Genomic DNA, 21,212 nt, shown 5'->3' with positions numbered 1-21,212 from the left:
ATAACCCCTAAAACTAAATTACATTACAAACATACCCCACACATACTACAAACAAGCCCCCAAAATACACATAATACTATACTAATTAAACTAAACATATAGTAAACTACAAATTAAACTCACAATCCCCTAGTCCAATTCTTCTTAATTATTCTCCAACATGACTCTTCCTAGGGTCTCGCTTCTTGTCATACGTCAACTCTCCCACAGTCAGAAAAAAATGGCCTTGAATTTTAAAATGTTGGAGGATCTAAAGGGAGAAGCAAACTTGGACTCTTTGAAAGCTAGCGCTTGAATGAGACAAGAAACCATGTTTTGTTGGCAGCACCATAGACTTGACTTGAGAATTATCCATCAATGAACTCATTGGAGATGACAAACTCCACAATAGAAATGTTCAGACTTTCAATGTCTTTAAACACATTCATTGCCTTACTTGTAGTTTCTTCAAGTTGTGTAACTTTGACATGATCAATTATCTCAGATTCTTTGTCCTAGTTGGTTGGTAAAATAGACTTCAAAATGATTTTATTTCCATTATAATGGAAGACATATGTGTTCTCATGTCCTTGAGTCACACCCAAATCATTCAACCAAGGAGAACCAAGGAGTGTATGGCCAATCTTTATCGATATGATATCAAACAAACATTGTTAAAATAGTCACCCACTTGATAGGAACTAAACATTTTTCACAAACATGTATGGTATGTTATCAATCCAAGATATCTTATAAGGCTCTAGGTGAGGTTCTAGATGAAGTTGCATTCAAGTGACTCCATTTCTAGAAACCATATCCATAGGGCATCATCCATCAATGATGATTTTGCAAATATTTCCTCTATACTTAAGAAAAGGTGTGGAAAAGCTTGAAATTGTGCCCAAGGAATGATAAATGGCATTCCTTTGTCCAATAATTTGTCACCATATTGCTGGATTTATACTTACATATACTAAAACTATGTATCACCAAAAGCCCTTAACACGATTGCCCACAATTCTCAATTTAATCATGCAAACCACAAACTTTACTCTCAATTTCTTAAGAACAATCTTCAAGTAAGACAAAGCGTTAGAAAACCACTTACAAATGCTGCAAATGACAGCAATTTGGTCTGATTGTTTGGGTTGGCAATCAAATCTATAGTCTTTTAAATCAAAAATATTACTTGCTTGCAAAATATCATGTCCAAAACCAAGATTTCATGCTGCAGCCAAAAATATCAGAGGAAAAACCCAAATTCTTGAGGCTGGAAACCAAATTCTCATGAGTTTGCAAGTTGCAGGACAGGGGAAAAAGAATCCACATGTGCGTTGCTGCCAAGGTCTCTTAAATTTCGATTTCGATTCAAATTTTGAAGCTCCAAAAGTATGGAAATTTCAACAGAATTTTCGATTTTGATGTCAATTCCGATTTCGATTTGAAAAAATAATGGAAATCAGTAGTAAAGTGTGGAATTCTTTTATGAAACTTTAGAAATGGTTAGTAGACGTAATAATATAAGTTTTAGGACAAATATATTACAAGTTAAATACATCTATGTTGTGTACGAGGTTGAAAAGTTCTACTATAACTCGGGTATCAAACATATTTGTAAGATAATGTACATTAAACATATTCGGTTAATACAAATTAAATTCCTAAATCATTTTAATATTATTTATTATACAAATAATGATAATTTAGACATGAATGGTCAAATAAAAAATGTTGTTGTAAGTTTATTTTTTCATACAATTTCAAAAGCTCTTGTAGTAATTTTTTTGTTTCAATAAAAAAGTAGAATAAATTAAGAATGAAATTTCACTTTGCTCGTAAATCCCTCAATTGAATTCTGAGGAAATTTCGTTCTATAGTTAAAATTTTGACAAGTTTCACTAAAATTCCTAGATTCTGATATATTTCAGATGATTTGTTGAAATTTTGATGGAAATTATGTAAAACGGAAATCAACTGCCATTTCAATTTCGAGGGTGACAGAAATCGGAAATTTTGACAATTTCATGGAAATTTAAGACCAGGTTGCTGGAGTGTGGGGTGCATAAGTCAGTGATGACTTTCTAGAAATGATTTTTGGGGCGAAGGGAGATCAAGGAATGGGAATTACATGGTGTTGGTGGTGTGATGAGAAAGGTGCAGGAGGATAGGGATTTTGAAGAACTGGAGATCAGAACAGAGAAAAGAAAGAAGAAGAGAAGAGGGGAAGAGTGAGGGAGAATGGGTGGATTGAAATGGAAGAATGGCGATTGTGGTTGGGTTTGATACCAAATGATGCAGGGGCAACATCGAGGTCCTGCAGCCATGGAGAAGTTAGAAGAGAGAGAGGAAGGGGAAGGGGAAGGGGAAGGGAGGAGAGAGGAGATACAAATGGGAAACTCATGTTCAATTCAATTCAAATTCATCAACTGCTACAACATGGATTTCACACACTATTTATAAGAAAGCCTCTTTGTACGAAAAATACACATAAGCCCCTAAAACTAAATCACATTACAAATAGACCCCTAGAATACACAAATACTTCAAACAAGCCCCCAAAATACACATAATACTGTACTAATTAAACTAAACACACAATGAACTACAAATGAAACCCAACAATCTCTTGACCCAATTCTTCTTAATTATTCTCCAACTTGGCTCTTCCCAAGGTCTTGCTTCTTGTCCTACATCAACAAGCTTTTCAACCTTTTTTGGTTTGGCCAGCCGCAAAGATGCACTTATGAGCAGCCACCTTTACCTTTCAGCCAATGGGACCATATGGGACATCCCAATTGTGACAAATGCTCACAATTGGGAAATTCAGAGCTTTGAGATTTTCTTTGGCTGCCTAGACAAAGTTTGTTTCTGAAACCTCTCTGATGAGCCAAAGTGGACCCTGGACAATGGTGGCAGCTTTACTGTGAAACCCTATTACAGGAAACTCATAGCTCCAGCAGTAATCGGCAGAGTTCCCTTGGAAGCTAATTGCTTTTTTGGCATGGGTGGCAATTTTCCAATTGAAAAATTCTCACAATAAGCAACTCGTGGAAAAGGGGACTGCCCTTGATTTTTATGATAGAAAAGGAAATTCATTAGATATAGAAAGAATGTACAATCAAGAGAGAAGACATATCCTTTACGAAATATTGGAATTCCCGGGAAAAACAAAAAAAATAAAAACACAAAATAAGAGACAGTAGTGAAAATCAGCATGCCCTAAGAAGAGACTGCCAATCATGCTGAACATCTGAATTACACATCCGCTTGAAATTTCCATTGCCCACACACCATAAAGAAGCCATACAAAGAATCTTTTCCCACTCCAACTAATATGGTAACTTCTTCCCTGGAAAAATATGCAAGTTACATTGCTTACACAGATACCAGAACACTGCAAATAAAGCACAATTCCATAATGCTATTCCTTCCTTCTTCCTCCCAAACTCTACAAAAGATATTTCCGAGTACTCTTCCACTGTTCTAGGACAATCCCAGCTTTTTCCAAAATAATTGAATAGCTTGTTCCAAACCTTCCATGCAGAATTGCAATGCAAGAAAAGATGTGAAACAGATTCTGAACAATCAAAACAAAGTATGCATATTATCAGGAGAGAGAGAGCCTTTAAAGGCCTCCTCATCTGCAGCAACAAAGATGTTGAGACAATGAACCATATTCATTTCCATTGTTCTTGGATCAGATATCTCTAGGATTTGGCCTTTCCACTCTTGAGGCAACAGTGCCTCACTGCTATAACTAATTGGCATAACGGATTGTGCAGGATCGACTACCGTAGTGTTCTTGACTTTTTTGACACTGTTAAAGCTTGATATTCATTGTTGGCCATAACCTAACAGCTTAAGCTTTCAGGTAAAGTGGTAATCTAACATGGTATCAGAGCTATTTACTAGGAGGCCCTAGATTCTAGTCTTGTTGCGTGCATTTATTGTGTGGTTAAAAAAAAATTATTGTGTTCCCTGTAATGGGTGTTATCTACCATGTGTTTATCTCTCCACGTGCTGTCGGGCTGCACGTGCGGGGGAGTGTTAAAGCTTGATATTCATTGTTGGCCCACAAAGCTTTCGGCAAAGTGCTAATCTAACAAACACCATGTGTTACAAGTAACTTTTTGACTCTTTTTGTATGTGGGCTACACCCCTTCGTGCTTTTTACTTGTTTCTAATGATGAAAGAGAAACAATCCTCAAAAGAGCAAAAAGTAAAAAAATACAATATAAAACAAAAAAAAAAACCAAAAAACAGGACAAAAAAAAAAAAAAAACTAATGAAAAACTAATTAAGAAAATCCTTTCCATCACAATTAGTTGGACACTGGAAGTTTGCTAAGTCCTGCTGGCCCCATTTCACCTGTCTCTTCCTATCGTCCAATCCAACTTCTTGACTGCTGGATCAGAAAACCACAACCCCATTTTATCCAAGAATTGTGCAGCTTCTAAATCCTTTTCATTAATCTCTTCCCAGAATAGATGGGGTAGGCAAAGTACTGTTCCCAACTTGCTGCTTTTTATCCATGCTCTTATTATTAAACATATGAATACTCCCCTAAACTTTAGAAGATTCCAAGGAAAAACCAAATTGTTGCCGAAACTCATCCAATAATAATCCACCATCACAAACAAAATCACTATGGAATTTGCTATTGATATCAAACACATAACCCCAATTTTTAATTTCCTTGCCCCTATCTCTCTTAGTGCCCTTTGCTGAACTCTCCTTTGAAACATTCAAACCTTCTTCAATGTAATAACTTCCCTCCATTATTCTTTTTAAAAATTTACTCCCCTGACAAATTATAGGCCTTGGTGGATTCAGCCCCTTCACAATCCTTCCGAGCAACTAGAGATTCTTCTTCTCCTTTACTCGAGCATATGATTAATTACTTTATGCTTTACAGCTACACTCAAACCCTTGATCCCTTGCACACACAAATATTTCTCAGCATTCTCCTGGTGGACAGGTAGTCCCACAATCACCCGCTGCCAGCTACTGATGTCTGAAGTCTCCTGCACCATGACCACTTCTCATATCCCCTCCAGTAGATCCATTAGGAAAACCCTTGAGAGATCCCTTGGCACAATTCCTTTTTGTTTGAGGGGAAAAAGGCCATCAGCCGTCCCTTCACCACGCACAATTTCCCTTTTATGAATAATCAAAACCCTACCGGTTTCCAAATTCTACACTGGGCATGCCTCTTGCTCCTCCTTTGTTGCGTTTTATGAACCCTGTCTGCAACTCCTAGTCACTCCCAAATAATTCGTATTCTAGGCCTTTCAGGGAATCCCCTGAACAAATTACCTATGACAATATTGGGCTTCTATGAAACTCACAAGCCTTCTATGTTGAAAATTTAATTCGGGCCTCGTTAACACGATTATGGGCCCACCCACTAAGTAAACTCTGCAGGATCAAGATGTGGCCCAAATCCAACACAATGGTCAAGTGATCTGGTCCACTCCACTCCGTCTTCATTGCACGCCCTCTTCTATCAGAAGCCTAGCCACTCTGGAATCTAACCCTGTATTTGCCATGCAGAAATTCTTGCTCGCTGCACTGAAGTTCATACCGTCTCCACACGCATCTGACCACTTTATTTTGCGCATAATCGTGCTCAATTTGCTTTAAAATTCTCCACGGGAATTTTTTGTTGTTCACATTAAACTGCAACTCTTTGTTGTCCTAGCTGCCAAGAAACAATGTAAGAATAGTAGGTGAAATCAACTCAACCAGTGACTGAAATTCTTATGCAAATATGCTCTAATCATCTCCTTTGGATCTGCCTTGTATAAACACAGAAAACCACTTCCCATTCGTGCTCAACTCTAAATTCAGACATATACCCATTTTTGTGTTCGTAGTTGCCTTCCAGAACATCACCTCTTGACCTGGTACATTGATAACAACTTCCCAATGTACCAAAAACTGAAGGCAAATCATCACAGAATCACTCCGCTGCTTCTGAAGAGATCTGCACCTATTGATTGTGAGCTTGGTTATGCCCAAGAACAAAAAGGAGCACCCTTCCCCACTTTATCCTGTCAAGAGATACATCCACAAGTGACTGATTACCTTGTTGGGATAAAAATGGTGCCGCTAAGAATGATAAAGTCGTGGAACTAAGAATATAATAATGTATCTGTGAAGCATGGACATCACTTTGGACATGGATACGACATGACACAGATATGGGGACATGACAAATGCTAAAAATATAAGGCACAGCACAGTGGTGGCGTACTAGTTAATTAGTAGGCAATATTTTGTATCAATATGTTACATATTATAAATATTAGGTTTTAAACTTTTATGCAACACACACACACACACTATCAGAGACCCGTGCTATGCATGGTAATTACTTAAGAAAAAAAGCAAGAAATAAAGTTCAACTATAAAGCATAAGCTACGTAACTAAGTATAAGCTGTCAAAATTTTGACAATAGATGTTCTATAATTTTTTAACTCATAAGAATTAGAATTAATTACATAATTTTTTATTGATTCATGAGAATTTAGTACCAAAGTCAAAATGCCCCTATATACGGGTGTACAAAATTTACCGAAAAACCAAAAACTGTACTAAAACCGGACCAAATTAAGTTTCAATTTATTTTTTTGGTTTTGGTTATGATTTTCAAATATTTGAAAAATCTATTTTTGGTTTCTGTTTCGATTTTTTTTGTAAAACCGCACAGAAAGAGGGGGACCCAAGAAGACTTCCATATTCTGATTTGGGAAATGGGAATTGGAAAGTTAAAGCCGGGGAGAGAGCTGCTTGCTTGGGAGATGTTCATCCCATATTGAAAATGGAAAAAAAAAAGTCAGCTCCCAAATTTTTTATTCGATCAAGTTATTACTGATTTTATGTAAGAGATCACAGAGATTGAAAACTGAGTTTGGTTTCGGTTAAAAATTGAACTAAACTGGTTAACCGAGGTTCACATTTATGGTTCGGCTAACCGGTTTGTTAGTGGGTTTCATGGATCTGTAACATATTACAGTTTCAGTAGATTAGTTGGTTTCATAGATCAGTATTAAGGGGGCTGTCACTTCATGGGAACATAATTTGTCAAGCACAAAAGATTACAAGTCAACCCAATAAGTTGTGGAATGCAGTTAAAAAAAAAAATCAATGAATAAATACAGAAATTATAATCTAGGCATCTCAACAAACAGTTTTGACGCAATTATTTACTGTTAATGGACCAAAAGAAAAAAAGCAAGTAAAAAAATTGACAAAAGAAATTGACCAGATTTGCATATCATGATCATATACTTGTGGTCTAAAATTGGATGATTTAAATTTGATTGCATTGTTGTTTTTCAAATAATGGCAGAAAGGATAAAGAAAAAGAACAAAATGTATACATGCAAATATTTCTATGATTCTAGTTCATTCATCTGCAAACTAGGGAAAAAAGAGACTAGATTGTGCAAATTTTACATTCCATAGTTGGAGTAGAAACTTTTGTTTCCAAGTCTGCAATTTCATGTCTCTTGATGGGTACAGAGACATTAGGCTAATTAACTTTTAAGTCAACTGTTGCAATACGACCCCCCAGAAAAAGCAAATAAAATAGGAATTAAAACAGATCTTAGAACTGATGTATGTCATTGTTGGGTTCAATGCATCAAACTAGCCATTTGATCTACCAAACCAAAGGTAAGCTTTGTGGCCGAGCGGTTCCAAGCCACTGAATGCACCTTTTGATATGAAAATAATAACAATAAGTCGTTGTCTAGGGTTTAATAACTGTAAGTTAAAAAAATGCAAACATAATGTTGGAGTGATCCAAATTTGCTGTGGAATAATCAGCGTGGAGAAGGGGGGGGGGGGGGGGAGGGGAGACTTGAGGGTAGAAATTAATTAAATTGTTAAATGAGAATTAATAGGAGTTCAACAGTCAGAAAACCAACCAATAAAAAATTACATAATTAAGAAATTCAAAATTCTAAAAAATTTGGATTCTGTTTTGCAAGCATATGACGGCAGAGTGACCTGTTTTACTATATTATATATGTATGTATGAATGTATATATTTATGTGTATGTATATCAAAAAGTCTGATATATCAATATACATATATATATATATGTGTGTGTGTGTGTGCCTTCCCCTTCCATAAATTTATGTTGAACAGTAAATATTAGCTCCATTATCTTCTCTTGTTTGATATACATGTTGTAAAGCACAGAGCCGACATTGTTTGTGTAATGGAACCCTTCCCCCTTTATTAATATTAAGAGCCCTAGGGGAATTTTATGTGATTTGCCACTTATATTAGAATGTGATTTATATTGTGAATCTGGATCCAAATGCTGATATCAATCAAAATTACGGGTGACTTCTGCTGTGTTCCATTTATGGAGGAAATTCATAAATTCTTTGCCTTATGAGATATGTAAGCATCATTGCCTTGATTCGTACTGTGCCAGCGTCATTATGAAGCTATAATATGCTGTTCTATACTCTTCTCATTTTGTAACATTGATATCATATTATTGGCTTAGTTAGTTTTGTCTTTCGAACTCTTTAATGTTCTTATTATATATAATTTTTGCGTGGTGCAGGTATCCTTATTAAAGAACCGCGTTAATATTGCAGGTGGCACGCCAACCAGGTTAGTGGTCAAAACACAAAATAGCATCTCTCTCTCTCTCTCTCTCACACACACACACTCTTGTGCATGCGTCTGACTTAACACAGCCTTACTCGGTAAGTTGGAGATGTAGGCGATAATAGGATCTTCGCAAAGAAATTGTAGAGCCTTCACTTTATTTTTAGCATTGCTGATTGTTGTTTTTGAAACAGCTTATGTTCAGGGTGGCATTGTAGTTTTATAATTTTCAAGGTTGATTCATAATTTTTTGTTTTCAGAGGCAGAGTTTTAATGTTCGTAACTTTTAGATACTTGAGGTTTATTTCTTGAGTAGTTCTTTTGGAGTCTTTAGTGTGTCTACTTGTCAAATTATGGGCAATTATGGGCTTGTTATTGATTGGTTTAGAAGTTTGCTGCACCTCAAGCAAGTCTATATAAAGGGTGATAATCTTGATTTCTAATAGATACATAGATGATTTAAAATGTTGTAATGTTCTTTACTTTTAGATACTTAGGTTTATTTCTTGAGTAGTTCTTTTGGAGTCTTTAGCGCGTCTACTTGTCAAATTATGGGCAATTATGGGCTTGGAAGTTATTGATTGGTTTAGAAGTTTGCTGCATCACAAGAAAGTCTATATAAAGGGTGACAATCTCGATTTCTAATAGATATATAGATGAATTAATGTGAAAATTTTCAGCATTGATGCTTTCCCATGGGCCTTGGTCATGTGGATTTTGATGTTTTACAAATGTTAGGTGGATTTCATGTGTCCTATCCTAATTCACTTCTTATTCTGGTCCGGAGCTGAATCATTAACTATCCATGCTATCTCTCCTCCTCTTTTGTTTTGATTCGAGTCTAGTTCCTCAATTACTTGGGTCTTATCCTTATTCACTTATTCTCTCCCTTCTTTTGATTTGTTTCAAGCCTAATTCCTCAAAATTATATGACAAAGCCATAGTTTATCGTCTATAATCTCCTAAACCCATATCCAGAACTCTCCAACCTACAATCTGTAAAGTCAGTTACTGGTCTCCATACTGTTCACAGTCCCCTTTTCATCATACCTTGACTTGTTATCCAAGTTCTACCCCAAGTTTCACCCACTAATACCCTAATCAAAACCCTGGCTCCTCTGTTTTTGTCATCTTTTTCTCAACAGCTCTAAACCTACTTTTCAGCCTTATAAAACCATTAAACTTGTCACCAGAATCAGATTTGCTGTACTGTTTATTTCTGGTTGGTTCTGTGTCAGTTTGGTATCAGAGGTTTGCTTTCTCGGTGATGTTTTCACAACATAATATCCTGTAGATGCAGATTGAAGTATTATAATGGACTGAATATTGAGCAGCTTGAAGAGCGAATGAGAAAAAAAGCTTTTTCATGAGATATGATTATGCTTGAACAAGGTAATTTGTCTGTTCTTTACTATGCTCGTAAATTTGTTTATTTTGCTGAGAGATGTGGAGGTAGTGAAGATAAAAAATTGACCTTGGTTTGATTCGAGAATGGACTGAATCTAGAAAGACTGCAGACACATCTCATGTGTGGTTATAATCTAAGCTAGCAGGGCCGGCTATAACCAAGTCAAGTCATGCACTTCTAGATCACTGCTACTAGTAGGGTCTAGAAGAACATGATGCAAAATTTAGCTAGCTGCCAAAGCAGTCCAATCCAATGCCACTGACAATTGTTTTGACATGCCTTCAAATTTCTTTCATGAGGCTGAACATTTCATTGAAGAAAATGGAAACTTTGACTTTGGATCTTGCAATTCAAATGATTTAGATGGTGATGAATCGATGATTTGGTTTGCACTCAAGAGGATATAAAGGGAATTAGTGGGAACAATAAAATCCCAAAGAAAGATTCTGTAGTTCTAGAATGTGAACAAAACGTACCAACTATAGCAATCACAGAAATGAAAGGTTGTTTATTTCTCCAATAAAGCTAAAACTACAGAAATTTTTTTTGACAGATGCAGCATAGAGGAGGAGATTTCTAATCCCATCAATCCATGGTTTTAAATCACAGTAGTGGGTAGCGTAACGTAATGGTAATGAGTGTAATGGGAAGTGGGAGTAGCGGATGTTACATAACGAGAAGCAGGAGTAACGACTATGATTTTTTTTAAGCATACACAACCTTTTGCATATTAGTGTACTTGCATGTTTTAAGCTTTTAACCCTTCTTAGAAAAAGTTTTAGTGTATTTTATATCCTTTAGTTCGACTAACTAAGTTATTTGGCAAGGGCAACAGGTTTACATTTGTTTTAAACTTCCATTGATGGAAAAATTACGTGTGTGTGAGTATTTATACTTCTCATCATTCTTATTTGTGATAAATTATTATATGTGCTAAATTAATTAATAAAACAAAATACATTATACACTCTATTTATTTATTAGACGCATAAGACATACGAATGATACAAATATAAAATAACTAGAAAAGAAAGAAGGGTGAAGTTGAAAAATATAGAACATAATATCATATTACTAATATTATCAAAATAAAATTTTTTCCTAACAAGTTTGTATTTTCAAATTGTTAATCAATGCATCTCTTTTGAGTATTTAAAAAAATACTAAATTTTGTATCATTGTCATCCTCATTATAATATTTTCATAAAATAATTTTTTTGGCGTAACAGTCCTATAGCGGTTATGTAATGATCGTAGCAGCCTTTACGCCACGGTCGCAGTCCGTAATGGCTGCTACAGACGTGATTTTTATTCCCACCAATTTTGTGGTGTGTAATGGTGTTGGTAACCCAAAAAATTGTTACGTAAGCAGCTGTTATTTAAAACCATGCATCAGTCTAAATCAAGATAAGAGTGTAAGCCTGGGATTTGATTCGAGTGTTTGAACTTTTGAAATTGATAGTCCAGCCAAGTTAAACAATCATATGAAGACAACTTTGCAATCTCATGCATTTTGCCCTCCAATGAAGAACACAAAGCAGTATACAAACCAAATATTTAGTACCCATAAGCTGAAGGAACCTTAAAATTGAGGATCGGTTTTTTCAAACAGATTGGAAGGCAGATTTATTCTAATCTTCTTGGTTGCTTCTTGGTCTTTGAGGACACCTTGTCCTTATTTGATTGTATATTGTTTTGGTCCTTAATAAAATTTTCTCTTAATACAAAAGTAAAATTATTATTATTTTTTGATAGCAAAAGAAGAATATTATTCATAGATTAAGAATTTACAACTAGGAGAATAAGACATCTCCTGAGCAAAGGCTGGAAAAATCCAACCAAAAACAGTGAAAAATCGAAAACTAAATAGAACAAATAAAACCAGCGGAATCTAACAATTAAGCAAATACCACCAGTTGCCCTGAATATCTGAAAAGACCCCATAAAATTCCCATGACTCACATACCAAACAGAAGCAAATTTTAATAAATATAATTCATCATTATCATTTAACAATAATAAACCATAACATAACAGTAATATATTATCATTAAATTAGCATTTTAGTTGATATTTTCTAATTGATATAATTCATCATTAATATTTTCTAATTAACAATAGTATATTATATAATACGTAATAAAATAATACATAATAAAAAATTATGCTAATAATGATATATCTCTAATACTAATCAAGGGAAGTGGTTTCCAATCATCTTTTTCTCTTTTATCATTTTCTCAAAAAAGCCCTCAATTTACAGGTTATCTTATAATTACAATATTTACAATCATGGGTAATAAATTGTTTTATTTTAAAATTTAAATGCATTTTTTAAACTTCCCATTATTTTCTCAACTCCCCATTGTCCACTAAAGTAATAAATTCAAAAATATGAGAAATTTAAACTAATTTTTATAACTTTCCTATCATGTTCTTAACTCCTCATCCATCTCCTAAAAAATATATATATAATGTGCACCCACAATTAGTTATTGGTTAGATTTGCAGTTTTTATTAATATTTTCTAATTAATGCAATTCATCATCATTATTAATATTTTCTAACTAATATAATGCATAATGTTGTTTTCTTATTAACAATAATACATTATTATACATAATAAAATAATTAAATATCATGTATTTATATTAGTATTAATATTTTAATGAAATTAAAGGTTTTATTTAATATTTTCTGAGTGATATAATTCATCATTATATTTTCTAATTGATAATTTATTATAAACATAATATAATACTACATGATTATTTATTTGTGTTAGTAAAATATTAGTACTTAAGTTAAAATTTTTAATTAAATATTTATGATTGATATAATTTATCATTATTATTTTCTGATTAACTATAATGTATTATATAATACATCATTAAATGATGTATGATCATAAGCTATTTTCATAAAAATATTAATTAAATTAATATATTTTATTAATATTTTATAATTAATATAATTCATAATTATTATTTTATAATTTAAATTATGTTATAATTCATAATAAATTAATATATGATTATTAATTTATGTTAATCAGAATATTACTAAATTGCCACGGTGCAAGAATGGTGCCCACTGTTTTAGCGCTCTTTTTAATGATTACTTTTTGAACAACATGCCAAACAACACATTTTTCGAATAAACATTTATTTCGAGTGATAAGAGCTATAGCACTTTTTTTTCAAGTGCTGCCAACTGGTATCTGATTGTTATTGATGTTAATAAATATTATTTGGCTACTCTTACCAGCTTGACATTGGGAATGGTTCGATACGGTGCTTTCACTTCTTGGGCAAGTTTATGTGGAGCAATCTCTGGGTTATGTTGGTCACATGGGGTGATATTGGTACTGTGTGCGTAACGCAATTAATGGGCTGAAAGATCCCCTGCAAGCATGGTGACTTTCACTTATTGGGCAAGTATTGTGTGGATCTTTGGGGTATGTTAGTCAGAGGGGGTGATAGTGGTAAGGTGTGCAGACCAGGGAATGCAATTAATATGGATTGAAACAACCCCTGCAAGCATGGTTAGATGAATTCACTTATGTATGGATTGGGGAATTTTCCAAAGTTGAGTAGATCATCTAGTGTTTGTTTGTAGACATGGTACAACGGTTGTCATTCTCATTGTACGCATTGTTGACATTACCATTTCAAGGTATTGAAGTGTGTTAGGCATATCGTGTGATTGTAGAATACTTTTAAAATTAAAAGGGAAGTTATGGATTGGATAATTGAGCAACTAAGAAATAAAATATGTGAAAAGTAGGGGTTCCATAAATGAAAGTGGAAAATTGGATAAGAGGATAACTTTAAAGGGTAAAGTAAGAATGAGCCATCTATAGTAGGTTGGCATAACACCCGTACAAGATGAGGGAAGGGTGACTAAAATAGTTTGGACTCTTGCAATGTAGCCAAATAATGCTTTGGTGAGAAGGGGGTGATTTAGTGGTTGTTTGAAGGAGACCTTGAATAACTTGGAGTAAGGATTTGCTTAAACTTCCAAAGGAGGCTTGGTGGTGATTGTACTTCCATTTATTTATGATATGCATCTGCATTTCTATTTGTCATGATGAAAACAATGTTCTATTGAATTGCAGCAACAGCTGTACAAACTGTAGAAGGAATCCCTTCTTACTGGTGACAACTTTCAATTATTGCAGGGCAACAGTATTTGCATCCTTAGTAAAAAGCTATAAGTTGTTTGATATGCATTTTGATACAAATGATATTATATCTTTCCCCTTTTGTGTTCTTGTGATGATTGCAGGATTAAGAAATTGATAGACATAGAGGCATTGGGTCTTTCACGGTTAGCAGTTGTTGTGCTTGACACACATGTAGATGTTAAAGGTTATTCTTTGTTTACACTCCCACAAGTCAGGTTTGATTTTAGACTTCATCCTATGCTTTTCTTGATCTTACTAATGCTTTTGTTTTGTCATATTTTTGCTTGTTTTGGTTCATTGTTTTAAAATAAACTGATAAATATGAGAAAAAATCCCTTGAGATTTGTTTTGTCATGTCTTTTGCTTGTTTTGGTTCATTGTTTTTGAGAGAAATCGATAAATATGAGAAAATATCCTTTTGAGGTTTCTGATGTTACTATAAACCTCTTTTTAAGGTTTCGAAACATCACTAGTCTGAAGGAAATAGTGTTGCAAGCTTTTTCTTGTCCTTTTTGCTCTGACTTTAACTTCGTATCTTCCTTGAAAGGCCCAACAGTTTTTTTTTTTTTCTTAAAGGGGAAGGGGATTCCTCTTCTTTTTCTTTTTGGTTGAAACAATTGGGTTAGTTTGCATCAAGAATTGTGTTTGAGAAAGGAAAATAAGAACGAAATTCATTTTCCATTGTATTTTCTTTCTATGTCTAATACTATTAGGGATTGTTTGGAGCCATTTATGTCAAAGTGCTTTTCAGGAAAAATACTAAATTTAATAAGTACGAAATTAAAAAAGTGTTGAAAGTTGTATGTGGTATTTGGTTGTATTTAAAATAAGTGGTATTTGGATACTTATTTTTATTATAGTAATATATGATTTAAAAAAAAAATATTTTACATTACTTATACTATTATTTTTTAATTAACAACTTCATTAATAATTATTTAATTATTTATAATTAAAATTTAAATACTTTCTATTAAAAAATAATACAAGCTTATTATTTTTAATTAATAATAATCTTGTTATTAATGTATATTTATAACTTTACTATCATATTAAATTATGATAAAAAAATAATATTATTAATTAAATTTAAACTTTTAATTTATTTAATGTTAATTTAAATTAATAAATCATTCGTGTTCAATTTAGAATTGAATTATGATAATATTTTAAATAAAAATAGTAATACTTTTATAATTAAAAATGTAAATGATCAACAACAACAACATTAAATTAACAATATTATTTTTAATATTAACCCCACCTTAGAGTCCCAAGGTGGGGTCGGCTACATGAATCCCTGTTCGAAAATTCACCCGATTCAGAGCATTTTCCTCTATTGGATTAAAGACTATTAAATCCTTTCTCACAACCTCATTCCAAGTTATTTTTGGCACCCTTACCCCTTTTCATACCAGAAATCATAACTAACTTACTCCTCAAAAGAGTTCTATTAGGCATGCGTTTCAAATGCCTAAACCATCTAAGACACTCATCTCTTATCTTATTTTCAACTAGTTATTATGCCTAAATTATTACATATATGTTCATTTCTTACTTTATCTTTTAATGTTAAAACACTCTTCTCCCTTAACATACGCATCTTAGCAACTTTCAATTTTTGTACATATTATTTCGTAGTTGCCCAACATTCTAAACCATAAAACATAGATGACCTTATAGCCGTCTTATAAATTTTTTTTTTAATTTTTTATTTATTTTAAGGGTATTCTATCATCACACAGTACACCTAATGCATTCCTCTGTTTTACCTAACCTGTATTAATTCTATATATTACATCTTCTTCAATTTTCCCTTAATTTTGCATAATAGATCCAAGACATCTAAACATATCAGTGTTATTAATCTCTTGATTATTTAATTTAATCTTCTCTCTTTTGTTACTCCTTACATTACTCAAATTACATTTCATATATTCAGTTTTATTCCTACTTATCCTAAACTTTTTAGGCTCTAATGTGGCTCCCCATAGTTTTAGCTTAGATTCCACTTTGCTCCTACTATCATCAATCAACACGATATTATCTGCAAACAACATACACCAAGTAATCTCATTGGATATTCTTAGAAACTTCATCAATTACTAGAGTAAAAAGATAATGACTCAAACTAGAACCTTGATGTACATTTATTGTGATTGGAAACTCTCTAAAATCTCCTCCCACAGTCCTAATGCTAGTCAACACTCTATTATACATATCCTTAAAGAGTTCCATATATTTACTGCAAACTCACTTCTTTTCTAATAACCACCAAAGCACTTCCCTTGGTACCTTATGATACCTTTTATCTAGGTAAATAAAAATCATATGCAAGTCTTTTTTTTTTTCACTAAACTTTTCCATTAAACTTTTCAAAAGATAAATAGTTCAATTGTTGATATCTCAGGCATAAAACTAAATTGATTTTTTGAAATCTTCATTTCTAATCTTACTTTATGTTCAATTATCTTTTCCCATTATTTAACCGTATGACTCATAATCTTAATTCCACGATAGTTTTTACAGTTTTGAATATCACCTTTATTTTTATACAAAGGTACTAATGTACTTTTCCTCCATTCTTCTGACATTTTTTTTTTTTGGTTTTATAATATTATTGAATAGATTGGTTAACCAAATAATTCTTTTATCCCCTAAACATTTATAAATTTTAATTGGTATTTTATCCAGTCCTATAAATTTCCCACTTTTCATCTTTTTTAATGCCATCTTAACTTCAAGGACTCTAATTTTGCAAATAAATCTCCTATTTATAATTTTCATTTTGGTTTTCATTAAACAACTTATCAAAGTTTCTCCGCCGCCTTCTTTTATGTCTTTTTCTCTAATGAAGACATTATCATTCTCGTTTTTATACATTTTACATCACCAAAATCTTTGCATTTTCTTTCTCTAGCTCTAGCAAGTCTATTACTATCTTTTTCTCCTTCTTTTGTATCTAGTTTATTATATAAAGTATCATATGCTCGATGCTTAACTTTATTGATAGTATTTTTTGCATTTTTTCTCCTTTTTTTTTTTAATAAATAATTTTCAAGATTTTCTATATTTTTACAATTTTGTCATATTTTATACCAACTTCTTTTTGTCTTAACGATTTTTTGGACTCTTGATCCCACCACCAACTTTCTTTATTATTGAAGTATCTTTCTTTGGGATCACCTAAAATCTCCTTTACTATCCTTACAATGGAATTTGTCATTTCTAAATAGTGTTAGTAGGACTGTACACGGTTCGGTTATGGCCAGAACCGAAAACCGAACTGAAATTTTCGGTTTTGGGATTTCCAAACCGAAACCGAAATCGAACCGAAATTATGCTTTAATTGAAAACTGAAAATGTGGTGGTTCGGTTGCGGTTTTTCGGTTTTAAACCGATTTTTTTTACAAAAAAATTAACCTTTATTTTTCATAAAGTTGTTGAAAATTTATTGAGCATTTTAATTTTTTATAGGGACTCATAATTTTAACAAAATAAAATTTGTTGGGCACTTTTAACAAAAATAACCTTTATTTTTCATAAAGTTCTTAAAAATTTATTGAGGATTTTTATTTTCTATAGTGGCTATATGGCTATATTGCATGCTATATTTTTACTAGCTATATCTATATATATATATATATATATATATATATATATCTTATATAAATCAGTTTTTTAGTTTTTTTCGGTTCGGTTTCAACATAAACCAAAACCGAAACCGAACATTTTTTATTTTTGAAAACCGCAATTGAAACCGAAAACCGAAAAACCGAACCGTTTATGGTTTCGATTCGGTTTCAGTCCGGTTTTCGGTTATCCGGTAATTTTTGTACTCCCCTAAGTGTTAGCATCAACCTTATCCTCTACTATCCAATCACACTCTTTGTTCATTTTATTTTAAATTTTACTATATTATCTTCCTTCAAGTTCCACCATCTAGTTTTGTGTTGATTTATGCTACTCCTTTTCTTCCATCTTTTAATATGTATATCTAATACTAAGATTCTATGTTGTGTAGCCAAAATTTCACTTGAAATAACTTTACAATCCTTATAAGATAGACGATCCTCGTTCTTAGTTAAGAAGAAATCTATTTGGCATTTATTGTACCCACTCTTGAAAGTTATTAAGTGTTCTCTTTTTATAAAGCAAGTATTCAATATAACCAAATCGTAACACATGACAAAATCTAAGATTGTATCATCGACCTTATTTTTATCTCTATATCCATGACCTCTATGTATCCTCTCATATCTTAAATTATCCTTGCCAATGTGACCATTCAGATAAGTTCCTATGAATGTCGTCTCTGAGATTGGTATCCTCTGTAAAATGCTATACATGTCTTCCCAAAAGTGTCTTTTCAGACATTTTGCTAAGCCTGTTTGGGGAGCATACACACTAATTACGTTCACTACCTCCAGACCTAAAACTATCATAACTTTAATGATCCTATCCCCTATTCTTTTAACATCGATTACATTATCTTTTAGGTCTCTATCTACAATAATACCTACCCCGTTTTTATAGTGTACCAAAGTTTAAATCTTGAATTTTCAATTTCTCTAGCTTTGTCTCCTACCCATTTCGTCTTTTGAAGGAAAATTAAACTAATTTTTGTTCTAAACATTATTTTCACTATTTCCATACTTTTTTCCTGTAAGAGTTCCTATATTCCAAGTTGCTAATCTTATCTTAATTTCTTGTGCTAACTTATTAACCCTCTCCCTTTTATACAAATCCGATATATTCCCTTGATCTAGGTGAATTCGGTAAGAATTCATGATAATAAGATTTGAAAAAGTTTTACATTGACTTCCAGCTACCTAACACAGCCCCATTCCTTTATTCGGGTTTGGGATTGACTGTGTGTTTGCAGAAATTGTGTTACACTGGTGAAATACACGTGCTGGCATTTTTTTAGCAAACTTATTTCATATAGGCAGTTTTCTAAGTCACACCCTACAACTAGTATAAACCACACTCAATACAGTGCATGAAAACAATTTTAAAGCGTACAGTTTGAGTGTAAACCTTCGCGCAGACGTAAAAAACCTTCATCTTCAACCTCTGGATCTCAAACATCAATTCTGAGCAATTCTACAAGAACCTCTATCCTTGTTCTTTGAATCTTCGCCCACTCTCCAATTCTACCCCCAATCTCAATTTTTTACAACACTGCAGACTCTCCAGTGCCCTAAAACTTCTTTCTTGGCCCCAATGCAAGATTGAAAATCTTTCTAGGTAAGAAAGAAGACTCTTTTGATATGGTTGGTGAAGGTGCTTTGCTAGCAGCAGCTGCCCAAATATGCATTGGGTCGGAAAAATGGAGAGAGAGAGAGAGAGAGAGAGAATAATAGCTAGACTGAATACATTTGATGCTTTGAAGATCAACCAGAATTTTCATTCATGTATGAGTTCCTGTAAGAAGCTTCAAGGCTGGTTGCCAAGTTGAGCAAGAACAATATTTCGACCCTTCAAGAAAGAAATGGAGAAGAGCTTTGATTTTGCTCATTTGTATAAAAGAGGATGCTTTGACAAAGAAGAGGCTTCGAGCCTAGCCAAGATCATCGTCCAGCAAGCCTTAGATGTTTCGCGAATAGGGTTGGAAGAGCGGTGAAAGGGGGGTCGTGAGTCTATTCATTCATGAATTTAATTATATTTTATTAATAATTAATAGGTTATAATGCTTAATAAAATAATGAGTAATTTTTAATTAAAAATTTAATTAATAATTATGTGAATTGTTATTTTTATTAGTAACTAAATATTTTTATTAAGTAAAAATAATATTATATTATTTTTTGATTAATAATCTTGTTCGTAATTTATATTCATAATATATGATTATCATATTAATTCATGTTAAAATAATATTATTAATTAAATTAGTATTTTTAATTTTTAATTTTTAATATTAATTATAACTTAATACATGGTTCTCCTTCTTCATTCCAAAATTGAATTATGTTTAATTAATAATTAATATATTATAATATATGATTATTTTATAATATATTCTTAAAATTCTTATATTTATAAAATTGACTCCGCCTATGAACAATGCCACTTATGACCAAAAAATTATGTTAATAGAAGTAAATATTTGTTTTTCTATGATTAAAAAGTAAAAAAACGTCAAATATTAGTTGTGTAAAATCTATTTTTTGTTTGTGTATATAATATGTTTGTGTATATATTAACAAACACGAAGAAGAGAACTGGTCTCTGTTTTTTTTTTTCTCTCCCAAGTGCCAAATTAGGCCTTTAGCCTTAGTGTTGTCGTTCATAATTTTAAAAACCTGTAATCTTATTTAGTGTAATGGCTCACTAATCTCACTGTATGCACATTTTGGGCAGGGAGGAATTCTGGGACCTGTACAGAAACTGCTTTCACGAGAGAGTAACTCAAGGTGACCTGCGTATCTCTCTTTCTGGCCCATTGCCAGTCGTTTCTAGGAGAAAGAAGATGCACAATTTCTAGGAGAATGTAAGAGATGTATGTTGTGGAGGAAGTATTGTATTGTATTGTATTTATGTTGCCCCTGGTGTCGAATTATTTATTTTATCTTCAAATTTTTTAAATTTAAATTTGTATGAATTTCGATAAATTATAGTATATAATTTTTTGTAATTCATGTTGCTAAATGCTATTCATATTGGATTTGAATATGATATCTTTAAGCCAATCCAGAATGGAACCACAAAGCAAAAAAATAAATTGAATGTTAGTCAGAATAATTATGAGATCAAGTTTAGTTGGTTGGATATATTTCCCTAATTTGCATAAGCTACTTTTTTTTCAAAAAAAAAAATAAAAAATTAATCCTTAGCATTTTGGTGTAGATGGTTTCTTTGTAATTTTTATGATTAACAAAATTAATGTGAATTAATTTGAAATATTACTTATGAGTATGAATAACATTTTTTATTTGAAATATTACGTATGAAAGGAAACAAAAGCTTCAAATCATCACAAATAGTTGCACAAAAACCT

General features: G+C 32.5%; 1 protein-coding gene across 1 annotated transcript in view; it reads left to right on the top strand.

Annotated features, from left to right (window-relative positions):
• The window catches only part of LOC131151584 (protein CMS1), a 33,427-nt gene extending 12,523 nt beyond the window's left edge, over positions 1-20,904 (top strand). Inside the window, exons 4-6 of the mRNA XM_058102832.1 lie at positions 8,569-8,618; positions 14,311-14,424; positions 20,576-20,904. Of these exons, the coding sequence (XP_057958815.1) occupies positions 8,569-8,618; positions 14,311-14,424; positions 20,576-20,699 (288 nt within the window). The 3' untranslated portion in view covers positions 20,700-20,904. The remainder of the gene's footprint in view (positions 1-8,568; positions 8,619-14,310; positions 14,425-20,575) is intronic.
• The last annotated feature ends 308 nt before the right edge of the window (positions 20,905-21,212 follow it).

Source organism: Malania oleifera, chromosome 3 (assembly GCF_029873635.1).
Source record: "Malania oleifera isolate guangnan ecotype guangnan chromosome 3, ASM2987363v1, whole genome shotgun sequence".
NCBI classification, from domain to species: domain Eukaryota; kingdom Viridiplantae; phylum Streptophyta; class Magnoliopsida; order Santalales; family Ximeniaceae; genus Malania; species Malania oleifera.
Note: the sequence above shows the minus strand (reverse complement) of the source record. Positions and strands in the feature narration are given on the sequence as shown.